Source organism: Fusarium tjaetaba (assembly GCF_013396195.1).
Source record: "Fusarium tjaetaba strain NRRL 66243 chromosome Unknown NRRL66243_c0000042, whole genome shotgun sequence".
Lineage (NCBI taxonomy): Eukaryota > Fungi > Ascomycota > Sordariomycetes > Hypocreales > Nectriaceae > Fusarium > Fusarium tjaetaba.
This window is the reverse complement of record NW_023501238.1, coordinates 1-20,589: the sequence shown is the minus strand read 5'-3', so window position 1 is coordinate 20,589 and position 20,589 is coordinate 1. Positions and strand designations below refer to the sequence as shown.

Sequence of the window (20,589 nt, the reverse complement as noted above, 5' to 3'; positions counted from 1 at the left end):
CTCCATTTGCACTGACGACATGACATCAACTCTTGAACCTTGTTCTAGACAGATTTGTAGGTAAACAAAACAATCATCTGCCTGGCAAGAGCATATTCTTGTTACTCTTTGCCTAGCAACAGTACAGCAATTTGAGTCACGAATGCTAATTCAATGATGATATCCAAGCGACTTTTCTACTTTTTTTTTTCTTTTTTCCTTTAATTTTGAGGTAAACTAACAAATCGAATACAAATACAAGAGAGCGTAACGGCCAACATTACACTCAAAGCATCAAACGAAGCAACTTCAATTCCAACTTCCACTCCCATCCCGATCCTTGTGCTTTCATAAACACGATAAAATAATTGCCCAAAGTCCATCAGACTACCATCTGACAAGTCTCATCTCGAATCGGGTTCTCGAGTCTCATTCGAGTCAGAATCCACAAGTCTCTGATCTTGTTGAGATGGTGCTCCCTAAAGTCCGCATGCAGGTCTAGGTGCGTCCATTCAAGCTCTTTTGGCATCCTATACCGACCATGCCGTTGTCCGACGATCCACAAACGGACAATTGTATAAGGAAATAGCCCATTTGCAGGGTTCTCGTCAGCGAGTGCAAGCTCTGAGACGTCAGACCAAATTAGCTGAGTGTGCTCCACGCGGTGGGTATCTTGGTGGTAGCGGAAACCATAGTACTCACCTCGTCTGTTTGCTGAGGAATTGAGGAAGGGTAAATGGCTTTGGTAGCTGCGGTTGGTATGTCGCAGACACATCATAGTAAACTCTTCAAGTTGAGGAAATGTCCCGAGGCTCAAAGGTCGCCAAGCATATTCTGTCAACTGGATGTGTGGAATAACTTCACCAGAATCAAAGGTCGACGCAACTAGACGGAGGCCAAGACTGATGAGGTTATATCCAGGAGGAGGTCCAGCCTGCGAGGGCACGGCCTTTGGGAAGATCATGTTGTGTGTCAAGAAGGTGTCCTTTGTGACAGACATTCGCCTCGATCGATGGTTCCTGTCCTGGAAACGAGTGCGGTGAAGTCGCTCGAACACTTGATATGGTCCAGGTCTAGGCATATGAGATCCGATGTATATCGTTGCCTCGATTCTGCGATAGTCATCTTCGCATCTAGGTGCTTTTTCAGGGAAGAAACTGACAATTTTGGGCCCAATGAGCTTGTCAATATCGCTACCCATGGTAGCGAGCACCACTTGCTCTGTGTTGTGAAGTACCAAAAACATTGTAGAGGTAGCAAGATTTTGAATATGGTCAAAGCGGTTGAATTGGGGATGTTGGAATGGATCTCTTCTTGGTGAATGCAAGTAGAAGATGGTCTGGCAGTCTGGTTAGCAAACTACCTAGAGCATATTATCTTGGCTTTATAGTCAAATCATATCCGGAACATCAGTATAAAGATGAAGTGTTCATCATCCTTGGACGTTGTCCATGTTATCACATCCCCGTTCATTGGAAGGCTATAGTTCAGTTAGAGGCTGATGCTATATCATTCTCTGTTCGTCTGAACACTACTATAACAACGCCGATCTCAGTATGAGGAGATGTGTTCAGATGTTCCATGTCAGGTAAACAAGCTGAAGTACTGTGGACGGTAGAGCGATACAAGAACATTATAATGTTCAGAAGTTCAATCTTAATATGCAGGTTCACCTGAGGATTGAGGAAATAGGTAGTCTTTTTCAGTTTTGTCATTTCTTTAATCATTCTGCTTGTTTGGAAACCCAAATGAATAAATGCAATATATAACAGAAACAACATACCTCAGTATGCTTTGAATGAATACTTAAATAATTAGATACCGTTGCTTGTTTCATCATTGAGTTGCGTAAAATGATAGCGCCTAGACCACAGCTTGTTCCGATCGTTGTGCCCGTCATTTCTGTATGGACATAGTAGTCCAATAAGTTTTCTTCATATGCTGAGCCCCTCTCCATGCCTGTTCTTCATTTACCCCCCAGAGAGTGTCAATTTGTTCTTCCTTGTGTTGGTGCCGTTGTTGAACTTGATGCACATATTAGTTGCCCAGGACCTTGGTACTGACAGTTCCTATCGTTCAGTGGCAAGGCCTTGAGCCTGTCAAAGGTGTCTCCCATCCAGTTCAGTTACCTTGAATGCTACGTCGTCTTACTTCCACTCCAGATTCGCTCCATCCATCCCGTTGCAAGTCAAACGTCAGAATTCTCTCGACAACCACCCATCTCATCCTGTTTTCGTAGACGACTTTCTCTTCGCCAGCTTGCCATGAAATGATCCGGATCCATTTCTGTCCGTCATCAGGAGCCCTGTATCTACCTTCGAGGAAGGCAACCTTGGACAGCATGATACTGCGCTGCCTGTTGAGTTCATGGCAGTCTTCCTTTCCACAACGGCCGTCTTTCAAGACAGCTTGTGATTCTGGCTCGTTCAGGTCCAGGGGTGCCATCTCAATGATGTCCTCGTCCACCCAGTATCTGAACTGCCTCGCCAACAGTTGAAGTCGCTCTCTGTATGGCAATTCTGGATCCACCTGGACCATCCACGCTGGGTCGATTTCCCCGACCTTGACAATCCACATATCATCCACGTTAGGGAACCAAAACCTGTCGAATTCGATTTTCCCAAAATCTGGCTGCCGGTAACACGCCGATAGATAGACAGAATAGTGATAGGGTCCCTCCACCCGTCCATCATCAGGGAAGCAGTCCCAGAAGACAAGACGCCGTATCCGCGGGGCAAGACCATCTAGGTACTGGTCGGTCACCTGATCTGAGATCCTGTGGTCACAGAGGAGGATGTCCCTGGAGAAGTCGAAGTATGATCCATTACCAATTGGTTCGTACCCGACGCGAGTTTCATCTCGCGCTTCCGCAGTGAGTTGTGTAACGGTAGGCAAGGGATAAGACCGGCTCTTTTGAACCAGATCACCGTACAAAACGATACGGGGCTCACTGGCTCGTGACCATATCTTCAGACGAAGTTCTGTTGGTAAAGAATTGAAGTCGGTCGTAGCTGAGTTTGAGAGGGACAAAGACGGCATGGTCTCAAGGTCATGAGACGAAGAAGACATGTTCATCATAGTAAATAGAGGGTGGCGTATATGAACTCCAGAGATTAAAGACCAGGAGAAGACATCAAAGTTTGGCTGCCAAACAAAGAGGTATCAGCGGCGGTTTTAATCTCACGTCGGGTATATAGTGTCGAGCCCCATAGCAGGGGTTCTCACGAGGACAGACGGAAACGGTGTCATACCTACAAGTAGGGAGGGGGCCATGACCGTTTGCGGCACGTCCGGGGCGGGGAAAATAATGATCCTCGTGAAGCCATCGTCGGACGCGGTGCATACATGCATGCACGCATGCATGTAAGGTATGTACAGGAGGTGGTAGATAGTAGATAGACTATGTGCTGTACATACTGTGTCACAATCTACTAAAACCGGGATGGTTCACCGACACCGCCCTCAGCGGTTCGATGGCGGCATGCTGCATGGCGGATTCTGATGTCTCGGTCAGCCTACCAATGAGGCAGCTTTCCAAGGAACAAAGTGGTGATGAGACCGGGGGAGCCGCAGATGGTGCAAGATGTTAAGTGGACGATCACATTTGATCGAACACTCCGCGCTTCTTGTTTACCTCTTGCCTCTCACTTGTCTTGCAAAAAGCAAATCTGGCAAAAGCCTCGCAACGCCCGTCGTTTCCCCTCGCCGCTCTTTTTAGCTCATCATCTTGCTTCAAGCATGATTTATTGTCTTGTCTTGCTTTTTCGATCGAATGTTTGGCAGGATATCTCGTCGTGTGCATACGCAGTCGAAACAGCAAAAAAGGCAACGCTCAGCATTCGAGACAACCGATCAGTTCGTGTGTCTATAGCGTTAGTGAAATATGTCTTGGATAATGGCCTGATGTGAGTTGGACGGTGGCAGACTATCCCAGTCGTGGCTGCATACGACGCAAAAGCCTGCCAGTGGGCAAGACCGATACGACGCGATGCTAGGGCCGGAGAGATCAATCAGAATCAGGACTTCCTCAGTCCGGTGTACAATGTCCCCAGTTACATACAGTCATCTGGAGGCTGGAGGTGACCGCTTATGATGCCGGGAATGTCGATTGTCTATCACGAGGCTAGTATCCGTAGGTGACAGTTGTCCGAGAACGTGGGTCAACGCGCGAACAGACACTTTCAGCTCAGCTCAACACACCAAAGGAGCGAGGTAATTGGGTTATCCATTCTAGGCTTGTTTTCAATCTTTTTCTGCTATTGGAAATCTGAAGATGTGCGGTGGATATACCGAGTCATCTTCCGATCCTACGTTCCGTACAGAGTACTGTAGAGAAAAACTGGGAGTTTGGTATGGACCCAGCGGTATGGTTGGCTTAACAAAATGTGCTTGAAGTGAGGCGGAAGGGCTTGGACGGGAACCTGCAAGGGATGTCGGGTAACCCCGTGTGGAGTCTGTTGACTTGAGGCGGGATAGTACGCGATTGGTGCCGGTGAACTGGTTCTGGGACAGTCCAAGAATGAACGCCTTTACCAAGTCTGGTTATGATTGGCAGTGAGATCTGACTTGGGGCAACAAGCAGTGGGCATCCTTGATGACTGCAGATAGCGAAGGTGATGAGTAAAGGCTGAGCGAATGGATGCCGGACAATAACACGGGGTTCCAATTTCATATTTTCATTTTGCCATCGACATGATCCAATTTCTCCGATAACAGCACATCAGCAGGTACGGGTGCGTGGCTGGTTCTGGGTCCCGAGACCACGTTTTTCTCCAAATCGATCTCTCAGGATCGGGAGAGCTAACCCAATCCATTGGCTGGCAGACGCGAAGTGGTCGCTATCGAGGAGTGGAGATAATTATGTGGTTTTGTAAGTGTGACAGGGAGAGGAGGGCCTGCATTCTGCACGGTTCATTGTATGCTGCGTATCCACGAACCATGTCTAGCATATCAACCCAGTTTCTCGGTTAGAAGTTACTGAATATGCCAAGGCAGACTGGCTGGTCGAGCAGGATGGGATGGTGGGTGGTGGATCAAAGGAAGAGCGGTGATGTGCTCAATATTGGAATGGCTGATGACTGTGCTTGAAACATCGGTGTACATGCGTATCTGCGTATACTCCAAGTTGTCACTTTCGGTATCCAATGCCATCAAGAATATCGCACTGTAGCCGCCAGACCTGAGTTTTCTCTCCGGTGGTGTTCTCTCCTCCTGCAATGCAAGGTGATGTTTGTGAAATCATGCGAGTGATGAGGAGTCGTCGGGCGGCTGAGTTGACTCTGCTTGTGTAGGGTAGTGAAATGGGCCATGCCCAAGGGATGATCAAAGCTTCTTTTTGACTCTCTCGGTCCGCGTATCGGTACATTTTCTATCGTGCTTGTTGTGGTTGTATTTCAGCTTTGTGAGACGAGAGGGGGAGGGGATGAGAGAGAAAACTTCTGCGACTGAGCCCAGGTGGTGACTGCGCCATCAGTTGTGCAGTTCCAAGCTTACATACAGACGAGTGGGAAGCTGCAAGTGTATCACCGACCCCACCATAAGACAGCTCCATCCTTCCTGTTATCCTCCTGCCTGATGGAAGTGAGAAGTACCTCAACAGTCGAGGTACAAGATCACAGAGACAATACCTGAGGAGGTACTTACCTTACGTATACGAATATTGTACTGCTGCAGGATCAGCATCCTCCGGTGGGAGCTGGAGATGACGATAAGCCCGCAAGTCCGTCACATCTCAACTTTTCAAAGCATGGGATGTTTTACTAGCCACCGACATACATACATACACACAGTACAGTACTCCGTACAGCAAATTACAGCAAAGCTCACACAGCTAGCACAGCTCCGTACGGGCTCGCGCACGCACTTGTCTATAGCCTAACTTTGTAGATCCATCCCACCTCATCCATTTCCATGACGGGAGACACTGACGCTACGGCACGATCTCCAAGCCCACTAACCCTGGGCGACCCACTCATTACAGGTGTCAATTGGCATCAACACCAGCCTCCAACTTCAGCTCCGGTTCCAACTTCACCAACAAAAAGTCCAGGTCCAAGTCAACCCCCCGATCCCGATCCCGGACCCGGACCCGGACCCAGACCCCGACGCCTCCAATGCCTTCTCGATAGCATGCCACCCCCTACCGACGACGAGACGCCGTTCCCCTCGTTAGACCACTCGGCCCTCCATGGCTTTGGTCGTTCCCATCTTTCCCCTGACGATGCCTTTGTGTCGCCTCCTCGAGGGCCACGAGGCCGGAGCCGAAGACGTAAACGCCCGTGGAAGAAGCTGATGTGGGTTAAGCAATCGTGTACGCCTTAGAAAATCCCCGTGTTGGACAATGGCAGCTAATAATTGAGCCTGCAGACCCCGATAACTACACAGATCAAGCCACCTTCCTCGAGAATCTCCAGCGCAACCCTCGTCTCAAGCCATATGACTTCTGGCCACTCGTCGCTGACTCGACGGTCATCCTTCAGCACGTCTGTTCAGTCATAATCTTTGTTGTTTGTTTCGTTGGCATATTTCAGGAGCGCGTGTCTCCTGTTGCTGTCACAAGTTGGAGCAGCTTTGCTACGTTTGTAGGATGGATCCTCTGGGAACGTTGGCTATCAGAAATCGAAGACACGGATGACCCGAGTCTTGGCGTGGCAGCGAATGTGATGGGAAGGGCCGGTCGGACTGGAAGTCTAAGGCGACCAACCCGCACGGGTAGTATCCGGCGTCCAGCTCCGCTCCGGGTCGAGTCGGCGCCGTCTACCGCCGCACCCTCTGCTGTCGGTTCGGCAGCGAGTTCAACAACCAATCTGCATGCGCCCAGCATGATGCATCGAGCTCAGTCTGCTTCGACGACCTCCCTGGCCAGTGGCATCGCACACACTCCACGAGCGAGTCAGGAACATCTCCCTGAACTACCGCCACCCCTCCTGGCAGAAGAAAATCGATATCGACAGAGAATGGAGACAGTCAAGTCTGCGATTCTTATCTATTGCACGCTCCTTGGACTGAGTCCTATTCTCAAGTCTCTGACGCGATCAACATCAAGCGATAGCATCTGGGCCATGTCCTTCTGGCTTCTCGCGATCAACATCTTCTTTTTTGACTACTCTGGAGGTGTAGGTGCCAAGTTTCCAGCATCACTGTCCACAAATGCTGCTTTGATGGCATCGACTGTACTCGCCAGCCGACTACCATCGACCAAGCAGGTGTTCAGTCTGACACTCTTCAGCATCGAGGTGTTTGGGTTGTTTCCAGTGTTTCGACGTTATGTACGACATCGAAGCTGGCGCTTCCATATCCTGTCTGCCATTCTGCTGGTCCTAGGTGCAAGCTTCGGAGTCGGCCTAATCCTGGGATACGATAAGAACACAATTGGATGGCCATGGAAGAGTGGACTAGTGGGCATGATTGTCGGAATGCTCATTGCCATACTGGCTACAGGAGGCTGCAGCTGGTGGCTGATAGGGCTTCAGAAGTACAAGAATGAGATACGAGGACCGTGGGATCCTGCGAGACCCATTATCATGAATCGGCCTCGATGGGATGACGATTCATGAGGCGATGTCTTTTCTTAGGCATGTAACTATTGTTTGCTTGTTAATGTATTTAGACCTGCATTTACTGTCCTGAGTAGAGAGATTTCCATCCCAGTGACTACATTTTGGAAATTTTGACAAGATCTTTATTTGCATCGTGTTTTAAAGAGAACGACAAATGAGTCCCGCTGTATAATATAAGCAATTGCCAAACGCAGAAGCAAACTTGGCAGGATTTCTATATTGAGCCAAGCTTTTTGTTCAACTCCACAAGGCTACGCTAGGACGCCGACATGGAAAACTGTGTCACAGATCGAGAAGTGAGCGAGTAGGTATTGGATATCGATCGAGGTTCTGAGGAAAGGCAGAACTGACTCTGGCTGAGGTTTGGTGGCTGAGATAATTGGAATGAAATCGTAGGTGGCAGTTGAGGGAGACTCAACATTTGGTATGTGGTACGTACACTGCGAATGGTGGTTGACGGCAGTGTGCTGCTATATGTGTACTCAGTCATTATTATACATCACTACCCACTTGAAGAGGAAGACTTGATCATCCTCTCTACTACTCAGTATGTAGGTAATTATACCATGATTTTCTTAGGGAATGGAGATCCATATGTGATGTTGGCATGATGTGATGCGAGGTTATGTAAGTGCTATGCCGTACTCGCCTGATTCCAAGCCTCGACAACACGTTACTCTGGATACGAGATGCATGCACTGATGCAGCCGCTGATCGGTGATGCTGATCTGGCCCTGCATGCGAGGATGAAGTCAAGAGAAGAAAAAGCAGCTGCAAGAGACAGCTACAGCAGTATTCGTTTAAGCATCACTGCGTTTCGTAGAGTTGCACTGTCTAGACACCTCCCCGAATTAGAAGCCGACATGCACCAATAGCGGCGAGGGAGAAGGAAGATGTTTTGTTGGGAAGCATTGGATACAATTTATCCGTACAAGGCCGCCCAAAAGTCCTAGTGAGGCGAGGCACTCTGAGGAGGCACTTTGGGACGACGCGTAAGTGCTTGTATGCACGCGCATGCACAATGCGTGAGGGGGCAATAAGCTGACGTTGATGGATGAGCTCGAGGATGTGAAGATGACATCCAGAAGAGACTACAGCAACAGTAGCAGTAAGCCAGCTCAGCCTTCAAGGTTGCCACGATTGATTCAGTGTGTGAGAGCTGCGGAAGCTGAGATGGTGCTGCATATCATGTTCTCATCCTGGTCTTTGTGTTGTTTAGTGGCGTTTCATAGGAGCATGTATGTTGACGGTAAGGTTTTCTAGTTTCTTCTAATATCTAGCTCTATCTTGTTCCAGACGGTATACTCTGTAAGTCGAATGAGTGAATAAGTGAGAGAAACCAAAGGAAGCTTCGCGTTGGAAAGGAAAAAAGAGTAAACAGACGAAAGGAGCAATTTTGATGCATGAACTAGCATCATCATCAAACCTTAATAAAGAGAAATAAAGTTACCGACCATAGGTATGCTATGGTAGGCTACTTCGTATTCAATACATTCAACGTGCGTATGTTTCTAGATCTGGAAAGACATTGACTGTTGTGATGTTGTCCGGGGCAATAAATCCCTAGTTTCGAGGGTAGCACCAATTTAGTCTCCCCCCTCGTCTTAAAACATGCACGGATGCATACCAAGAAACGCCATGGGCAATGATGGCGTCGCCCCCAAACGGCAAACGGCAACCGGCACAAACAAGGCAAAAAAGAGTAGCAGATTTAGGGGATGAGGGACTAGAAAAGACAAAATAAAACTCAATTTTCCTTGCTCCGAAAGTCGGTGCCGAGCACAAATGACGCTTATCAGAGAAGATGATGGAAGAATACCAAAAGAAGGAAAAGAAAACAAGTAGAGTTTTATGAAACCTCAGACGATGACACCCGACAATTACGGGAGTTGTGAGAATGTTACTGAAATATGGTGATTGACAGGCCATTAGAACTCTAACAGCGCTGTAGACCCACCGAAAAAGGTCAGCGCCTATGCCGCAGGACTCGGCATGATTGGTCAGTCTGGACGTTTTATGTACAGTACGCAGAAGGTTGGTGTCGGCTTCTCGGGGTTGGGGGGTACTGAACCAGGGGTCCAGGGGCACCTCTGCAGCCTGAAGCTGTGCTAGAGCTTAGCATTGGATCAGGATCAGGTCAATGGTCACCCCAATAGCAGCATCTTAGCCTGTATTCGTTCGTAGTCCAGCCACTTGTTGATGTCTGCTGTCTGTCACTATTGACTGGGCTAATAAAGTATCGGGACTTTTTAAGTTTGCAAGACTCTACTATATTGTATATAAGGAGGCGATGCCGACCTGTTCCAAGACTTGTCTTAGTTGTCTCCTGTACATCCCTCTCGTTGAATTGAATTGACTTGCATTGCATCTGTCTAATCGTTGACTCTATAACTCAAAGCTCTCTCGCTTTCACTCTATCGTTTATCAGTCACAGTACAAAGATCATTCACACCACCACCACACATCCAAGATGAAGGCTACTTTCTTCCTCGCCGCTGCTGGCCTCGTTGCCGCCCAGGACTTTGGTGGTCAACCCGAGTGTGCTGTAAGTCACCCTGATCCAATGGAACACATCCATCCATCCAATGACAGCGCCCAACTAACATCCATCCCACAGCTCAAATGTCTCCAGGAGAACATCCCCAAGGCCGGCTGCAAGCTCGAGGACACCGCCTGCCAATGCGCCTCCGATTTCCAGGAGAAACTCCTCCCCATCATCACCCCTTGCCTGACCAAGGCCTGCGAGGCCCAAGACCTCCTCAAGGCTCAGTCGGCTGCCGCCGAGGCCTGCAAGGAGTTTGCTAAGACCGCCGGCTCCGGCTCCAGCAAGCCTACCGCTACCTCTGCTGCTGCCACCTCCGGCGCCGTCACCGTCAGCATCGACACCTCAGTCACCGGCTCCGCCAGCGTCCCTGCTATCTTCTCCAGCATCCCTGAGGAGTCTACTGTTGTCCCCGTTACTCCCCACCCCGGCAACGGAACCTCTACCAAGACCAACGGAGCTTCCACCCCCACTGGAACTTCTGGCTCTGGTTCAGGCAGCGAGAGCAGCGCCAGCAGTGTTCCTACCGGTAACGCTGCTGCTGTTGCTGGCCCTGCCTTCGGTCTCCTCGCTGCCCTCGGTGCTGTCCTTGCTCTGTAAGAGCTCTTATATCTGTTTGCGTATAATTTCATCTTCACCACGGAGCATTTCATGGGACGCAGTACATTGACATTTACGATACAAGGAAATTAATAATGCGTTGGTCAAAGATCCATGGATAGTGTATCACTTCTTCTTCTCCCAGGGGTACCCACGGTTGATTAGCTTGCCATCGAGAGTGATGGGAAAAGTAGTAATAGACATGTACCAGCTTAGTCAGTAATAAACAAGCATTGAAACTATTAGTTTTCAGTTAACACGTATCTATGTTATGATTCGTAATGATAATGGTGGTATCCGTAGTCGTTCGTCTAGGATTTCTCACAACGGCGGCCCAGCTCTCACCAAGTCTACATCAATCAGCCACGGTAGCTGTATAGGTCTATATCTGATATCCATGATCGCTGCGTTCACAAACAATGTTTGCTCTCCTTGAATCACGCGACTGTCGCCCTGAGTGAGGTCCAGATGTGCAGCTCTTTGCTTGCTCATCTCGATTAGCTTCACCCTCGTTGCATTGGCCTCCTCCTCGTTCTGCGTCACGCGATTTGGTCGTAGCCCCCTGAGGCCGACTTTTCTTGACACTTTCTCATCAATGTCATTGCCTTTCCATGTCACATGGTGCGTCCCCCAAGCTTCATGAATGTGGCCGAAGCAATGAATCTTGGGTTTGGCACAAGCGACTGCGGCACGGAGATCGGGACAGCCAGCGTGGGTTCCAGACATGCCAGCAAAGTCGCAGATACCTTGAGGAGGACCGTGAGTAATGGCGACATCGGTTTCCTTGGGGATGTTGAAGTCGTGTCCATTATCATATTGAAATGCCCAGCCACCATACGAAGGAGTCCATGGACTCGCATACACTTTCAACAGAGCGCCATTTTGCAGGGTCAACACATGAACGCCCTCTGTCAAGTACCGAACACCGTCTTTCTCAGCCTCCTGAAGAATAGTCTTGACCTTGTCGAGCGTGTCCGCTGAACCGCCATACTCATTGATCCAATAATCGTCATGAAGCGCCATGTCATGGTTGCCCGCAATGACCAGTTTGAGAGGGGCATTGATAGACCGTAACATAGAGAATGTATTTTCGAATTCAGGAATTGTAGTTCGCTTCGTGAGGTCCCCACAGTGAATAACAACATCCGCCTCAGGGAGGGGATCTCTCCAACCTGTCGTCACACGCGAGACATCCTTTTCGTTGAGCTCATCATCAGTGGTAGGTCCGCCTTTGTTCTTGGGCTTTGGCTTCGACCCGTGCGTGTCGGATATGATAAGGATGCGGGTTTTGACATGTTGTGTAGCAGATGTTTCGGACATTCTAGTAGAGAGAACTGAAGCCGATCATGGGAGCATAAAATTTAAGGTTTGTTGAGTTTGAGTGTGTCAGAGACAGAAGAGTTATTGTCGAGAGAAGAGTAGATGATGCTTTCACCAGGGATAGTAACTCTATTTCAGAGAATGATAATTCTCAATATAAATTTGAAGGAATATTGTTGCCTAGTTTGTGTTTGTGGATTGCAGTTTATACCATCAGAGGTAGGTAACCTTTCATGTCTACTAAGAGCTCACCCTGACGTCGCTGTTTAGGTATTCAATGCCCCCCAAGGACAGAAAAAACGAAGCCTAGCGTGTGCGTTGTCTTGAAGAATGACATTGTAAGAGCATGAGAATAAGACACGAAAGTACATAGAAATAGACTCATGTAAGAAGAATATTGCTTAGTATAAGATTTAAGTTTGTACATAAACTGGGAGGAATTAGAGTCGAGTATTATTAACAAGCTCTCTAGAGACCTGTTCTTGGCTTTTTCTTTTCTCCTCAGCCGTCAAATGAAAGATGTGGGCCTTGCAACTCTGCGTGCGGCCCCTACCCAATTGCGCTCCAAACGCAGCATGAACATCAAACATCCTCCCACAAATCACTACCCTCAACCCCGATCTCTATATTTAACTGTTCGGAATTAGTCTCTCTCGATACAGTCCCTGGAACATGGCGACAGAGGATTCTCAAGACGTCACAATGGGATCGCCTCCCAAACCGCCTGCTGAAGTAGACCAAGAGCCCAAATACGGTGGCTATTCACGATTCGAGGTTGAGCTTGAGGTTTGTTTGTATTCTCATCTAGTAGCGCTATGAGCCCATAGCTAACAGATATCGCGCGCAGTTTGTTCAGTCCCTCGCAAACCCGGCCTACCTCAACCATCTTGCCTCCCAGAAGCTTCTCAGCCAACCTGCCTTTGTCGCATATCTTGCCTACCTACAATACTGGAGCAAACCGCCGTATCTCAAGTACCTAACGTACCCCGGCCCGACACTACGACATCTGGAGCTCCTCCAGCAGGAGACGTTCCGGCAACAGATCATCAGTCCTGATGTCGTGAGGGCACTAATGGAGGAGGGCATGAAGGCATCAGTCGATTGGCACCGAGAGAGCTAGAAGGTCCCTGCCAAGCTGAACAGCCCTTCGCAGGACGATACGAAAGGCCCAAGTAACACCAAGAGGAGTCAGGATGACGCTGTGAACGAAAGTATGCCTGACACCCCGCGAAAGCGAAAAACTCCCCGCAAGAAAAAGAAGCATTCCGTCATCAAGAACAGTGCGACGCCCGGTGGAACAGATTCTTAAACACCTCTAAAAGAAAAGCATGACGGCCCAACTCCGTTTCTCCTTGCACAAAGAAAGCCACTTCGCTACGAAATCCAAAGCAATCCTTCCCCAAACTCAGTTCTCTCTCCACCGGTGACCACAGGTCATGCACTTGTAAAAACTCGTCATGGGCTCATCAGCACTGCGAATCTGAACCTGGAAGAATGCTGCCTCATCTCCCTCGCATCCCTCGTTAGGGCACTGAACACGACCCTTTTGCGCATTGTCCCAGGCGCCAGGACCGCCGAAGACATCCTCCTTCTCGACACGCTCATACATCCGTCGCGAAAAGACAGGCTCGGTGATGTGATGTTCGAAAGGGCAAGTTCGGCATTCGAGTCGGTTGGTTCGTGTATTTGTGAGGGAGACGGTGAGGATATTTGCGCAATGAGGGCAGACTGAAGTTTGTTAGTTTGGAAGAGGCGCATCAATTTTGGGGCTCCTACAGAGTAACATGATGACGGTCACTATGCTCGTGGACGAGAGACACGGTTTGATTGATTAGGGGCGACGTTGCTTTGCTTAGGATGGGTCCTCTTGTTTGGTAATTGTCGTAGATTTAGGTGCGGTTGAATAGACAAACGATCTTGAATTGAAGATGGAATGACTAAGGTAGTCTGTTTTTTTTTTCATACTGACGGTAGAAGCGGGCATGAAGCTGCTTGACTTGATCTGGTTGGCCCCACTATCGCCCAGGCTGGTCTGGCAGGTCTAGCGCCATCTTCTCCCCGCCATTTCCGCCTGAGCTCCCTGTGGTGGACTTGGATTAGGCTGCCCGGGCATCACAGTGCCCCTCCAAACGCCGACCAACGAAACATGAAACACTCAAAACCTACATAGCACAGTCCATATTCACTGCCTCCCTTGAGCCACAACGACACGACCAGTCTGTGCATTCTCCGTTTCTCACCTGCCGATATTCTTGAAACTCTTCTGACTTGCCAACGGGGTTTGTCGGATTCTTCAGCGCTTGACTTCGTCATTGTCAATCCGAACATCTAACTAATACCCCGCTCTCGCGAACTCCAACTCGACTTGATAGTCAACAAATTTCAACATGGCTGGAGATGAAGAGCACGATGTGAGTTACATCATGCTTGGCACAAAAGACTCCCGTCCCAACAGATCGGCGAATTAACCCAAACTCTACCAGGGCGCCACCGTCCAGGAAATCCTGATCGAAGCCTGCCGCCGTAACAACCTCGATCTTCTCAACGACTGTCTAGAGGACAAGTCGGATGCCGAGATCTCAAAGCTCCTCAACGAGACCACAACTGTCATGGGCAACCATCTCTACCACGAAGCCGCCTCCCGCGGAAACTGTGCGCCTCACATACCTTCACCCGTGCGCATGATCCAGACGAGCTAACCCACCGCCTCAGACGAAATTATCGACCACCTCCTCGACCAGCCCGAATTCGAGTGCGACCCTATCAACCGTTCAGAAGGTGACACACCTCTTCACAGCGCCATTCGTTGGATCAACTCAGAGCCGCCTGCACAGCGACCCTTCGGCAACGCCCTCGTCGAGATGATGCTCGAGGCCGGTTCCAGCACACGAGTCAAGAACAAGGCCCGTCTTACCCCCTACCAGCTTGTCGATCCTACAAACACAGAACTCCGCGAAATCATCCAGAAGCATGAGTATGCGAACCAAAATGCTGGAGACTTCATCAATGTCAACAACTCGGCGGGCCATGGTGGAGCCGTGCTCGATGTTCCAGACGACAGTGACGACGACGCTGAGTTCAGTGGAAGCGATGAAGAGGAGAGAGCTGAGTGGGAGAGAAGGCGGAAGGAGAAGCAGCGCAAATAGACGCGCAACATGGCACGTTTGCACAAATTCAGATATAGAGGTTGCTTCACAATAAGACGAGGCAAACCAGTTCACGGGTGGATATAAATCATCAAATCTCAGAGCGATAGAACCTAAGTAGCTTACGCACAGGTGCAAGAATAAGCATTTCTCATTTAAGGTTATCGAAAAGGGGGTATAAACGTTCTAATCAGGTATATGGTGCGGTTTCTTCTCCATCGTCTATCGTTTCTTCATGGCATCAAAGGAGTGTACTTGAGATCAGGAACCAGCCTGAAACCCCATGGACAAAAGAGAACTGCACAGCTCCAATGGCCGGATTTTGCATAAGACCCGTTGTAGCTTATACGAGTAACCAAATTGCAGTCGCCAACGCTGTAGAACCCATCATGACTTGGATAGGTGGCACATGGTTTGCGAGGCTCCTCTCAGCTACGATATAACTGACGTCCCTCAGCTTTTTCTGTGTCACCTCCGATAGGGTGCCGGATTGGGCGAGCTCGTTCATTTCATCCCCAAGTTGTCGCAGGATGTTAGTTGAGCGACCCTTGGGGCACATGATTACCTCCCAGCCTCCGCCGTTAGGAATAATGAACGTGGACTTCTGGTCGTCATAAGCAAAACTATATGCATCGGGGCATATAATCTTGGCTCTCTTGCTGTAGGCAGATGGCTTGCAGACATCTGGGTCGTGGTACTTCCCTACACAGCAGTCCTCATCGGTTCCGTACGCAGCGCATGCGCTGTTACAGGGGGAGAACTCTGGCCGTTGAATGTCGTCGTCTGGATAAGGATAGACGCCATCCCCAGGCTTAGTGGGTGGAAAAGCAAGATATTTCCATGGGCACCAGCTTCGGGCATTGTCGCTGCTGACTCGAGTTTCAAGGGGAACAGGGTAAGATGAGTTTGTGTAATATGTTCCCGTCTGGCTGCTGGCGTAGATCCAACTAGGTGTCGCAATGCAGGCGCAGTTGGTCAGATTCGGCGGGATGAATGTTGTGTTCTTGGCAGGTATGTAGTTGACACCCATCGGGAGATTATAGCCATCAACCAAAGAGAGGTCGTAGAAAGTCTGCTTCCCATGCAAACCACCGGCCAGTGTGAACTCAGCGAGTGTTGCTGGCGTGGAACCCTGTTGGTGGTTAGTATTATACCACTCTTGTTCCCACACAGGCCACTTACACTGGCTTCGCAATCCAACATCCCAAAACAATCTCCAGTTTTGCAGGAACACGAATCACCATTCACAGTACAATTCGTACGACCCCAGACCCGACCTTGCCAATCCCAAGAGACCCACAGGTCTTTACTTTTTCCTTGAGCGAGCTCGAATCCTCCAGTTCCAGGGCCTCTGCCGGCCTGTGTCGCGATGCCGGGCCAGATTGTCGAGTCACATTTGTTGGTAATGGTCAAGGGAATTGTCCTGTTAGGATCTTTTGGTTCCCCTCGGTTCGGAGATCTAATTCGTCCAGGGAAATGCAGAAGACCGTCGTGTGAACCCTTCGTGGCATCTTGTGCCCCTTCCGCCCCTGCGGCGCTAAGGAGACACCCGACGGAAACAGCTGGTACCAGTACTCGACAAAATAAAGAAACGCTACTGGCGCCTCTACGCCTCGACGAGAAAACCATCTCACGACCCGAGGACTTTATTCCTACCAAGAAGAAGAAGAAGTTGAACGTTGGTAATTGAGACTTGGATCCAATAAGCCTGTCGAATGAAGTTGCCTCAGATCCAAAGTGTCAGGAAATAATAATAAGTGCTAGCCAGCCGTGATCATAACGCTGAAGGGACTATTCAAACTGCGGTCGAGAGGCAGATATAAGACGAACGATAGAGTTGGTTTGGAGCCAGGGTCCAGGGTTGACAGTGACGTATAGGCGGCCGTGAAGGTGCGAATGAGGGACCGTTTTCTTGATGCCCAGAAATTGTTTCTTGTTAAACCTAGTCGAGTTGATCTGCGGTTCAAGCGTGGCAACTGAAAATGACCAGAGGAAGGACGAATAGTTGGCCCAACGAACAGGGATTGACCGGCCGAGGGAAACGAGATAGGGCTAGGCTGTCGTGAAGGAAAGACGATGAGAGGGCAAAGCACGAATCTGAAACGACCAGGGGTATTAGAGATGATGTTGTAACAGCTATTTTTAGTGTCTGATCGCCCAAAGACAAATACCAGGAAAGTAACAATAAAGAACGTAAAAGAGGATAAAGGCGAGATGAAAAGACTCGCCTGGAGCAAGGCAAAGAATCACATACCAACGAGAAAGGAGAATACAGAAGTGAAGGGGAGCACAAACAAGAGGCAAGGTAAGGTAGCCCAGTGAGCAAAAGAACAGAGTACCACATGCTGCTCATGGCAGGAACGAACCCATGGCTGGTGTTCCTGCCATTTCCTGGTGTTGGTTGACATGGCAGGTCAAATATGACGTCAGAGCAATCACGAATCAGGACGACAGAGGATGCACCTCAAACTGTAGGTACCTACCCACGAGGTACCTTACTCAGATAGGCTACAAGTAACTGTTCACATCATGAGCTACACTTATTAGGTGTTAATATAATGTCATTGTGAGTGAGTCAATCTCAACCTGGCAACGAAACAACAACCTTATTCCCACGTGCGTGGTGTAAGAGACTCTGCCCCACCTATCCAATTACCGTATTAGGAAACCTGAATATCGTCAAAAATCGAAGACACCAAAAAACATACAACACCGGGGATTCGCTGGTCGTCACCGACCCAACTANNACGAGCTTTGGTCGTATGTGCTCAACCATAGTCTCCCTGCGATCTATAAACCTATGATGAGAAACTGTGAGCAGCTTCAGCATGAGACTTGAGAGTGTGCATTGGTTGCTTTTATATGGCTCTATAGCCTGTGTTCATTCAACTGAAAATTCATTGTCTATGTACGAGTAATCATCATGTCGTTCATGCATGTAACTCTTCCCCTCTTTATCCCGGAACGTAGCACCAGGCTCAGTCAGACACGTTGGTCTATTCGCCATGCCCCGTCCGTTTGAACTTCTCAATACGAAATCCAACATCTTTCGCTCGACATGTCGCACGTCCTCTTCGCGTGCCCTTGAGGCAGTTATAAAAATAATCCCATTTGCGCGCTGACTTGGCGTTATCTCGGGTCTGTGTCTTCCTAGGTATCATGGGGTTTCAAAGTGAACCTTAAACTTATCGACTTTCGCTTCCGCCTCTATTTTAAGCTTGTTTACCTGAAGCGAGAGCGGCAGCGGCCCATGACTTCGCCTTGACAAACAAGTTCGGCGCTGAATTCCGAGCCGTCAAGGGTCAGGTAAATATCGAAGTAAACGCGGTAAAATGTGCCTTGAGGAGTATCCATTCTCTCAAAGTCCTTCTCCAAGTTCTTGCGAGAAAGATCCGAGGTAAGAGTAACAACTTCCTTGATACCTGGGATATGTTAGTCATGTGTTGTGGAGGCTCAGAATGAATGTTTAACTTACGTGGATCCTTGGTGTATTCAGGGCAGACATCATCGTCGCAGGCATATAGCACATCCTCGTACATAAGGGTGGCACCTGGAGCGACTTGTCGGAAGAAAGAGACCTTGACAGGTTCGCCGTTCTTGACCTTCTGGCCCTTTTGGACGAAGATCTGGCGGGTGAACTTGCAGCGGTCCTTTCCATCGAGAGACGGCACACGATAAGCCTCGGGGTGATAGCCTTCCTTAAAGGGCTGAAGAGTCGCCATGAGGTAATGTCGTCGAGCAACACGATGAGTAACAATTCGCTCTGTGATACCAGCAGTAACAGCACCCTTGACGATGGCAGCCACGGAATCCATGGGTCGGACAACCTTAGACTGGAACTGCGGAGGGACATGGAGTTTGATTTGTTGGAAAAGGTACTCAGAGGCACCGAAACCACCGACAACCAGGATGTTCTGGAGAGTGCGGTTCTGGGCCTGGATGGCGATGATCTGGTTTCTCACAAGCTCCAGGATACGGTTGACAACGGGCTCGAAACACTGGAGAATCTCCTCGTTGGTGAAGGTCATGTAACCCTCCTCAATACCAGCCTCAGGGAACTCAGCCTCGATACCAACGTCGACAGCCCACTTCTGACCGTTGTTTCGGAAATCAGCCTTGATTCGGTTCTCGAAGTCCATGATGCACTTGGCGTAGACTCGGCCAGCGGTCTTGGAGCCATCGGGAAGCTTCATCTTTCGAATCTTGGTGCGGAGAATGTTGCTAAAATTACGATTCAGGGCTGTTGAACCACAAGAGTCACCAGAACCAGCCGTACACTCGGCAACAGTGAAAGGATTCTCCTCCTCAACCTCGTAAGCAATCAAATCGACCGTACCACCACCACAATCCACAATCAGAACAGCGTCGTGGACCTTGAGGTCCAGAAGACCGGTCTTGGAACAGAACAAAGCGGCAGCCTCGGGTTCTGAGACCAGAGTCAGGCGGTTGTCGTTCTCATCGCGAAGGAAACCGGCCTGGATGGCAGCAGCTCGAGTGGCGGCCTTTCCAGCATCGTTCCAGATAGCAGGGACGGTCAGATAATATCGGATGTTGCGTTCTTCTCGGTTAAAGACTTCACCCAACGCCTTTTGCAGAGCTGACCGCATAGCCTGTCGAAGCTTAAAAAGGTAGTCGGCGGCGACATCGATTTCTGACTTTCCTGGAGGCAGAGGAGGAAGGTTGATAGGATCAATGTATGTGTTGCCGCTCAGCATCAGTTGCAGCTTGAACCATTCAACCTTTTGTACACCGGGCTTGGGATAGCCAGTAGGAGCAAGGGCATCGGCAATATCGGGTCCCCATCCTACCACTTTCTGGTACTGATCGTAATAAAGCACTGTTGGAATCTGTCAAAGACAGCTGTTAGCTTGCTGGCTTCCTTGATTCGTGTCTTGATCCTTGCTGGCATACCTTCTGCTTGGTATAAGAGCCAGCACCTGGCCACTCAGTAATGATATCTTCCTTGGCTTCGTTGTTGGTCGCGAAAGCGAAAGCAACACCTGAGAATGTGGTACCCTGTTGGTTGTTAGTTGGTTACAGGATCTGCTGCGCTGGTAGCTGGCCTACAAAATCAATTCCAACAATGAGCTGAGCCTTGCTCTTGCTGGCGCCCTCGACTTCAGCAGCAGGGCCTGGTCGTTGAAACTGCTGGTTCATAGGAGCACCAGGGGGACCGGGAGGAGGATATCCTTGGGGAGGCGGTGGTTGTTGTCCAAACCCAGGAGGACCTCCCATCGGAGGAGGACCTTGACCCATGGGCGCCATTCCGGGAGGGTAGCCCATTGGGGCTCCGGTGTTGATCGGAGGAGGGCCGCCGACCATTTGAGTTGGAGGAGTGCGGTTGGGCTGCTGAGCGAGAGGACTGGTACGACCAAGAGGAGCTTGACCGGGAGGGAAGTTTGCGGTATAGCTAGGCGGACGGTTGCCGGGGCCCGGGTGATTC

The 20,589-nt window shown here is 49.6% G+C and overlaps 9 protein-coding genes across 9 annotated transcripts; 4 read left to right on the top strand and 5 right to left on the bottom strand.

The window, feature by feature from the left end:
* Positions 1-361: 361 nt before the first annotated feature.
* On the bottom strand, positions 362-1,225 carry FTJAE_2425 (uncharacterized protein; the record flags this gene model as incomplete). Its single annotated transcript, XM_037348617.1, has 1 exon — positions 362-1,225. The coding sequence occupies one exon, from the start codon at positions 1,223-1,225 to the stop codon at positions 362-364; it is 864 nt and encodes a 287-aa protein (XP_037210439.1).
* Positions 1,226-2,048: 823 nt separating this feature from the next.
* Positions 2,049-3,057, bottom strand: FTJAE_2424 (uncharacterized protein; the record flags this gene model as incomplete). Its single annotated transcript, XM_037348616.1, has 2 exons — positions 2,049-2,075; positions 2,131-3,057. 2 exons carry the CDS (start codon positions 3,055-3,057, stop codon positions 2,049-2,051), a joined length of 954 nt encoding a protein of 317 aa, XP_037210438.1.
* Positions 3,058-6,108: 3,051 nt separating this feature from the next.
* Positions 6,109-7,535, top strand: FTJAE_2423 (phosphatidylinositol glycan class C; the record flags this gene model as incomplete). Its single annotated transcript, XM_037348615.1, has 2 exons — positions 6,109-6,289; positions 6,346-7,535. The coding sequence occupies 2 exons, from the start codon at positions 6,109-6,111 to the stop codon at positions 7,533-7,535; spliced, it is 1,371 nt and encodes a 456-aa protein (XP_037210437.1).
* Positions 7,536-10,008: 2,473 nt separating this feature from the next.
* On the top strand, positions 10,009-10,680 carry FTJAE_2422 (cell wall protein; the record flags this gene model as incomplete). The annotated part of the gene is made up of 1 exon (XM_037348614.1): positions 10,009-10,680. The coding sequence occupies one exon, from the start codon at positions 10,009-10,011 to the stop codon at positions 10,678-10,680; it is 672 nt and encodes a 223-aa protein (XP_037210436.1).
* A 321-nt stretch (positions 10,681-11,001) lies between these two features.
* FTJAE_2421 (metallophosphoesterase domain protein) lies at positions 11,002-12,000 on the bottom strand (the record flags this gene model as incomplete). Its single annotated transcript, XM_037348613.1, has 1 exon — positions 11,002-12,000. The coding sequence occupies one exon, from the start codon at positions 11,998-12,000 to the stop codon at positions 11,002-11,004; it is 999 nt and encodes a 332-aa protein (XP_037210435.1).
* Positions 12,001-12,702: 702 nt separating this feature from the next.
* FTJAE_2420 (SOH1) lies at positions 12,703-13,309 on the top strand (the record flags this gene model as incomplete). Its single annotated transcript, XM_037348612.1, has 3 exons — positions 12,703-12,786; positions 12,848-13,060; positions 13,121-13,309. 3 exons carry the CDS (start codon positions 12,703-12,705, stop codon positions 13,307-13,309), a joined length of 486 nt encoding a protein of 161 aa, XP_037210434.1.
* Positions 13,310-13,405: 96 nt separating this feature from the next.
* On the bottom strand, positions 13,406-13,786 carry FTJAE_2419 (DNA-directed RNA polymerase III subunit C11; the record flags this gene model as incomplete). Its single annotated transcript, XM_037348610.1, has 2 exons — positions 13,406-13,728; positions 13,777-13,786. 2 exons carry the CDS (start codon positions 13,784-13,786, stop codon positions 13,406-13,408), a joined length of 333 nt encoding a protein of 110 aa, XP_037210433.1.
* A 601-nt stretch (positions 13,787-14,387) lies between these two features.
* On the top strand, positions 14,388-15,146 carry FTJAE_2418 (ankyrin repeat; the record flags this gene model as incomplete). Its single annotated transcript, XM_037348609.1, has 3 exons — positions 14,388-14,411; positions 14,484-14,652; positions 14,713-15,146. 3 exons carry the CDS (start codon positions 14,388-14,390, stop codon positions 15,144-15,146), a joined length of 627 nt encoding a protein of 208 aa, XP_037210432.1.
* Positions 15,147-15,489: 343 nt separating this feature from the next.
* FTJAE_2417 (pathogenesis-related PR5K (thaumatin family)) lies at positions 15,490-16,349 on the bottom strand (the record flags this gene model as incomplete). Its single annotated transcript, XM_037348608.1, has 2 exons — positions 15,490-16,278; positions 16,329-16,349. The coding sequence occupies 2 exons, from the start codon at positions 16,347-16,349 to the stop codon at positions 15,490-15,492; spliced, it is 810 nt and encodes a 269-aa protein (XP_037210431.1).
* Positions 16,350-20,589: the final 4,240 nt, after the last annotated feature.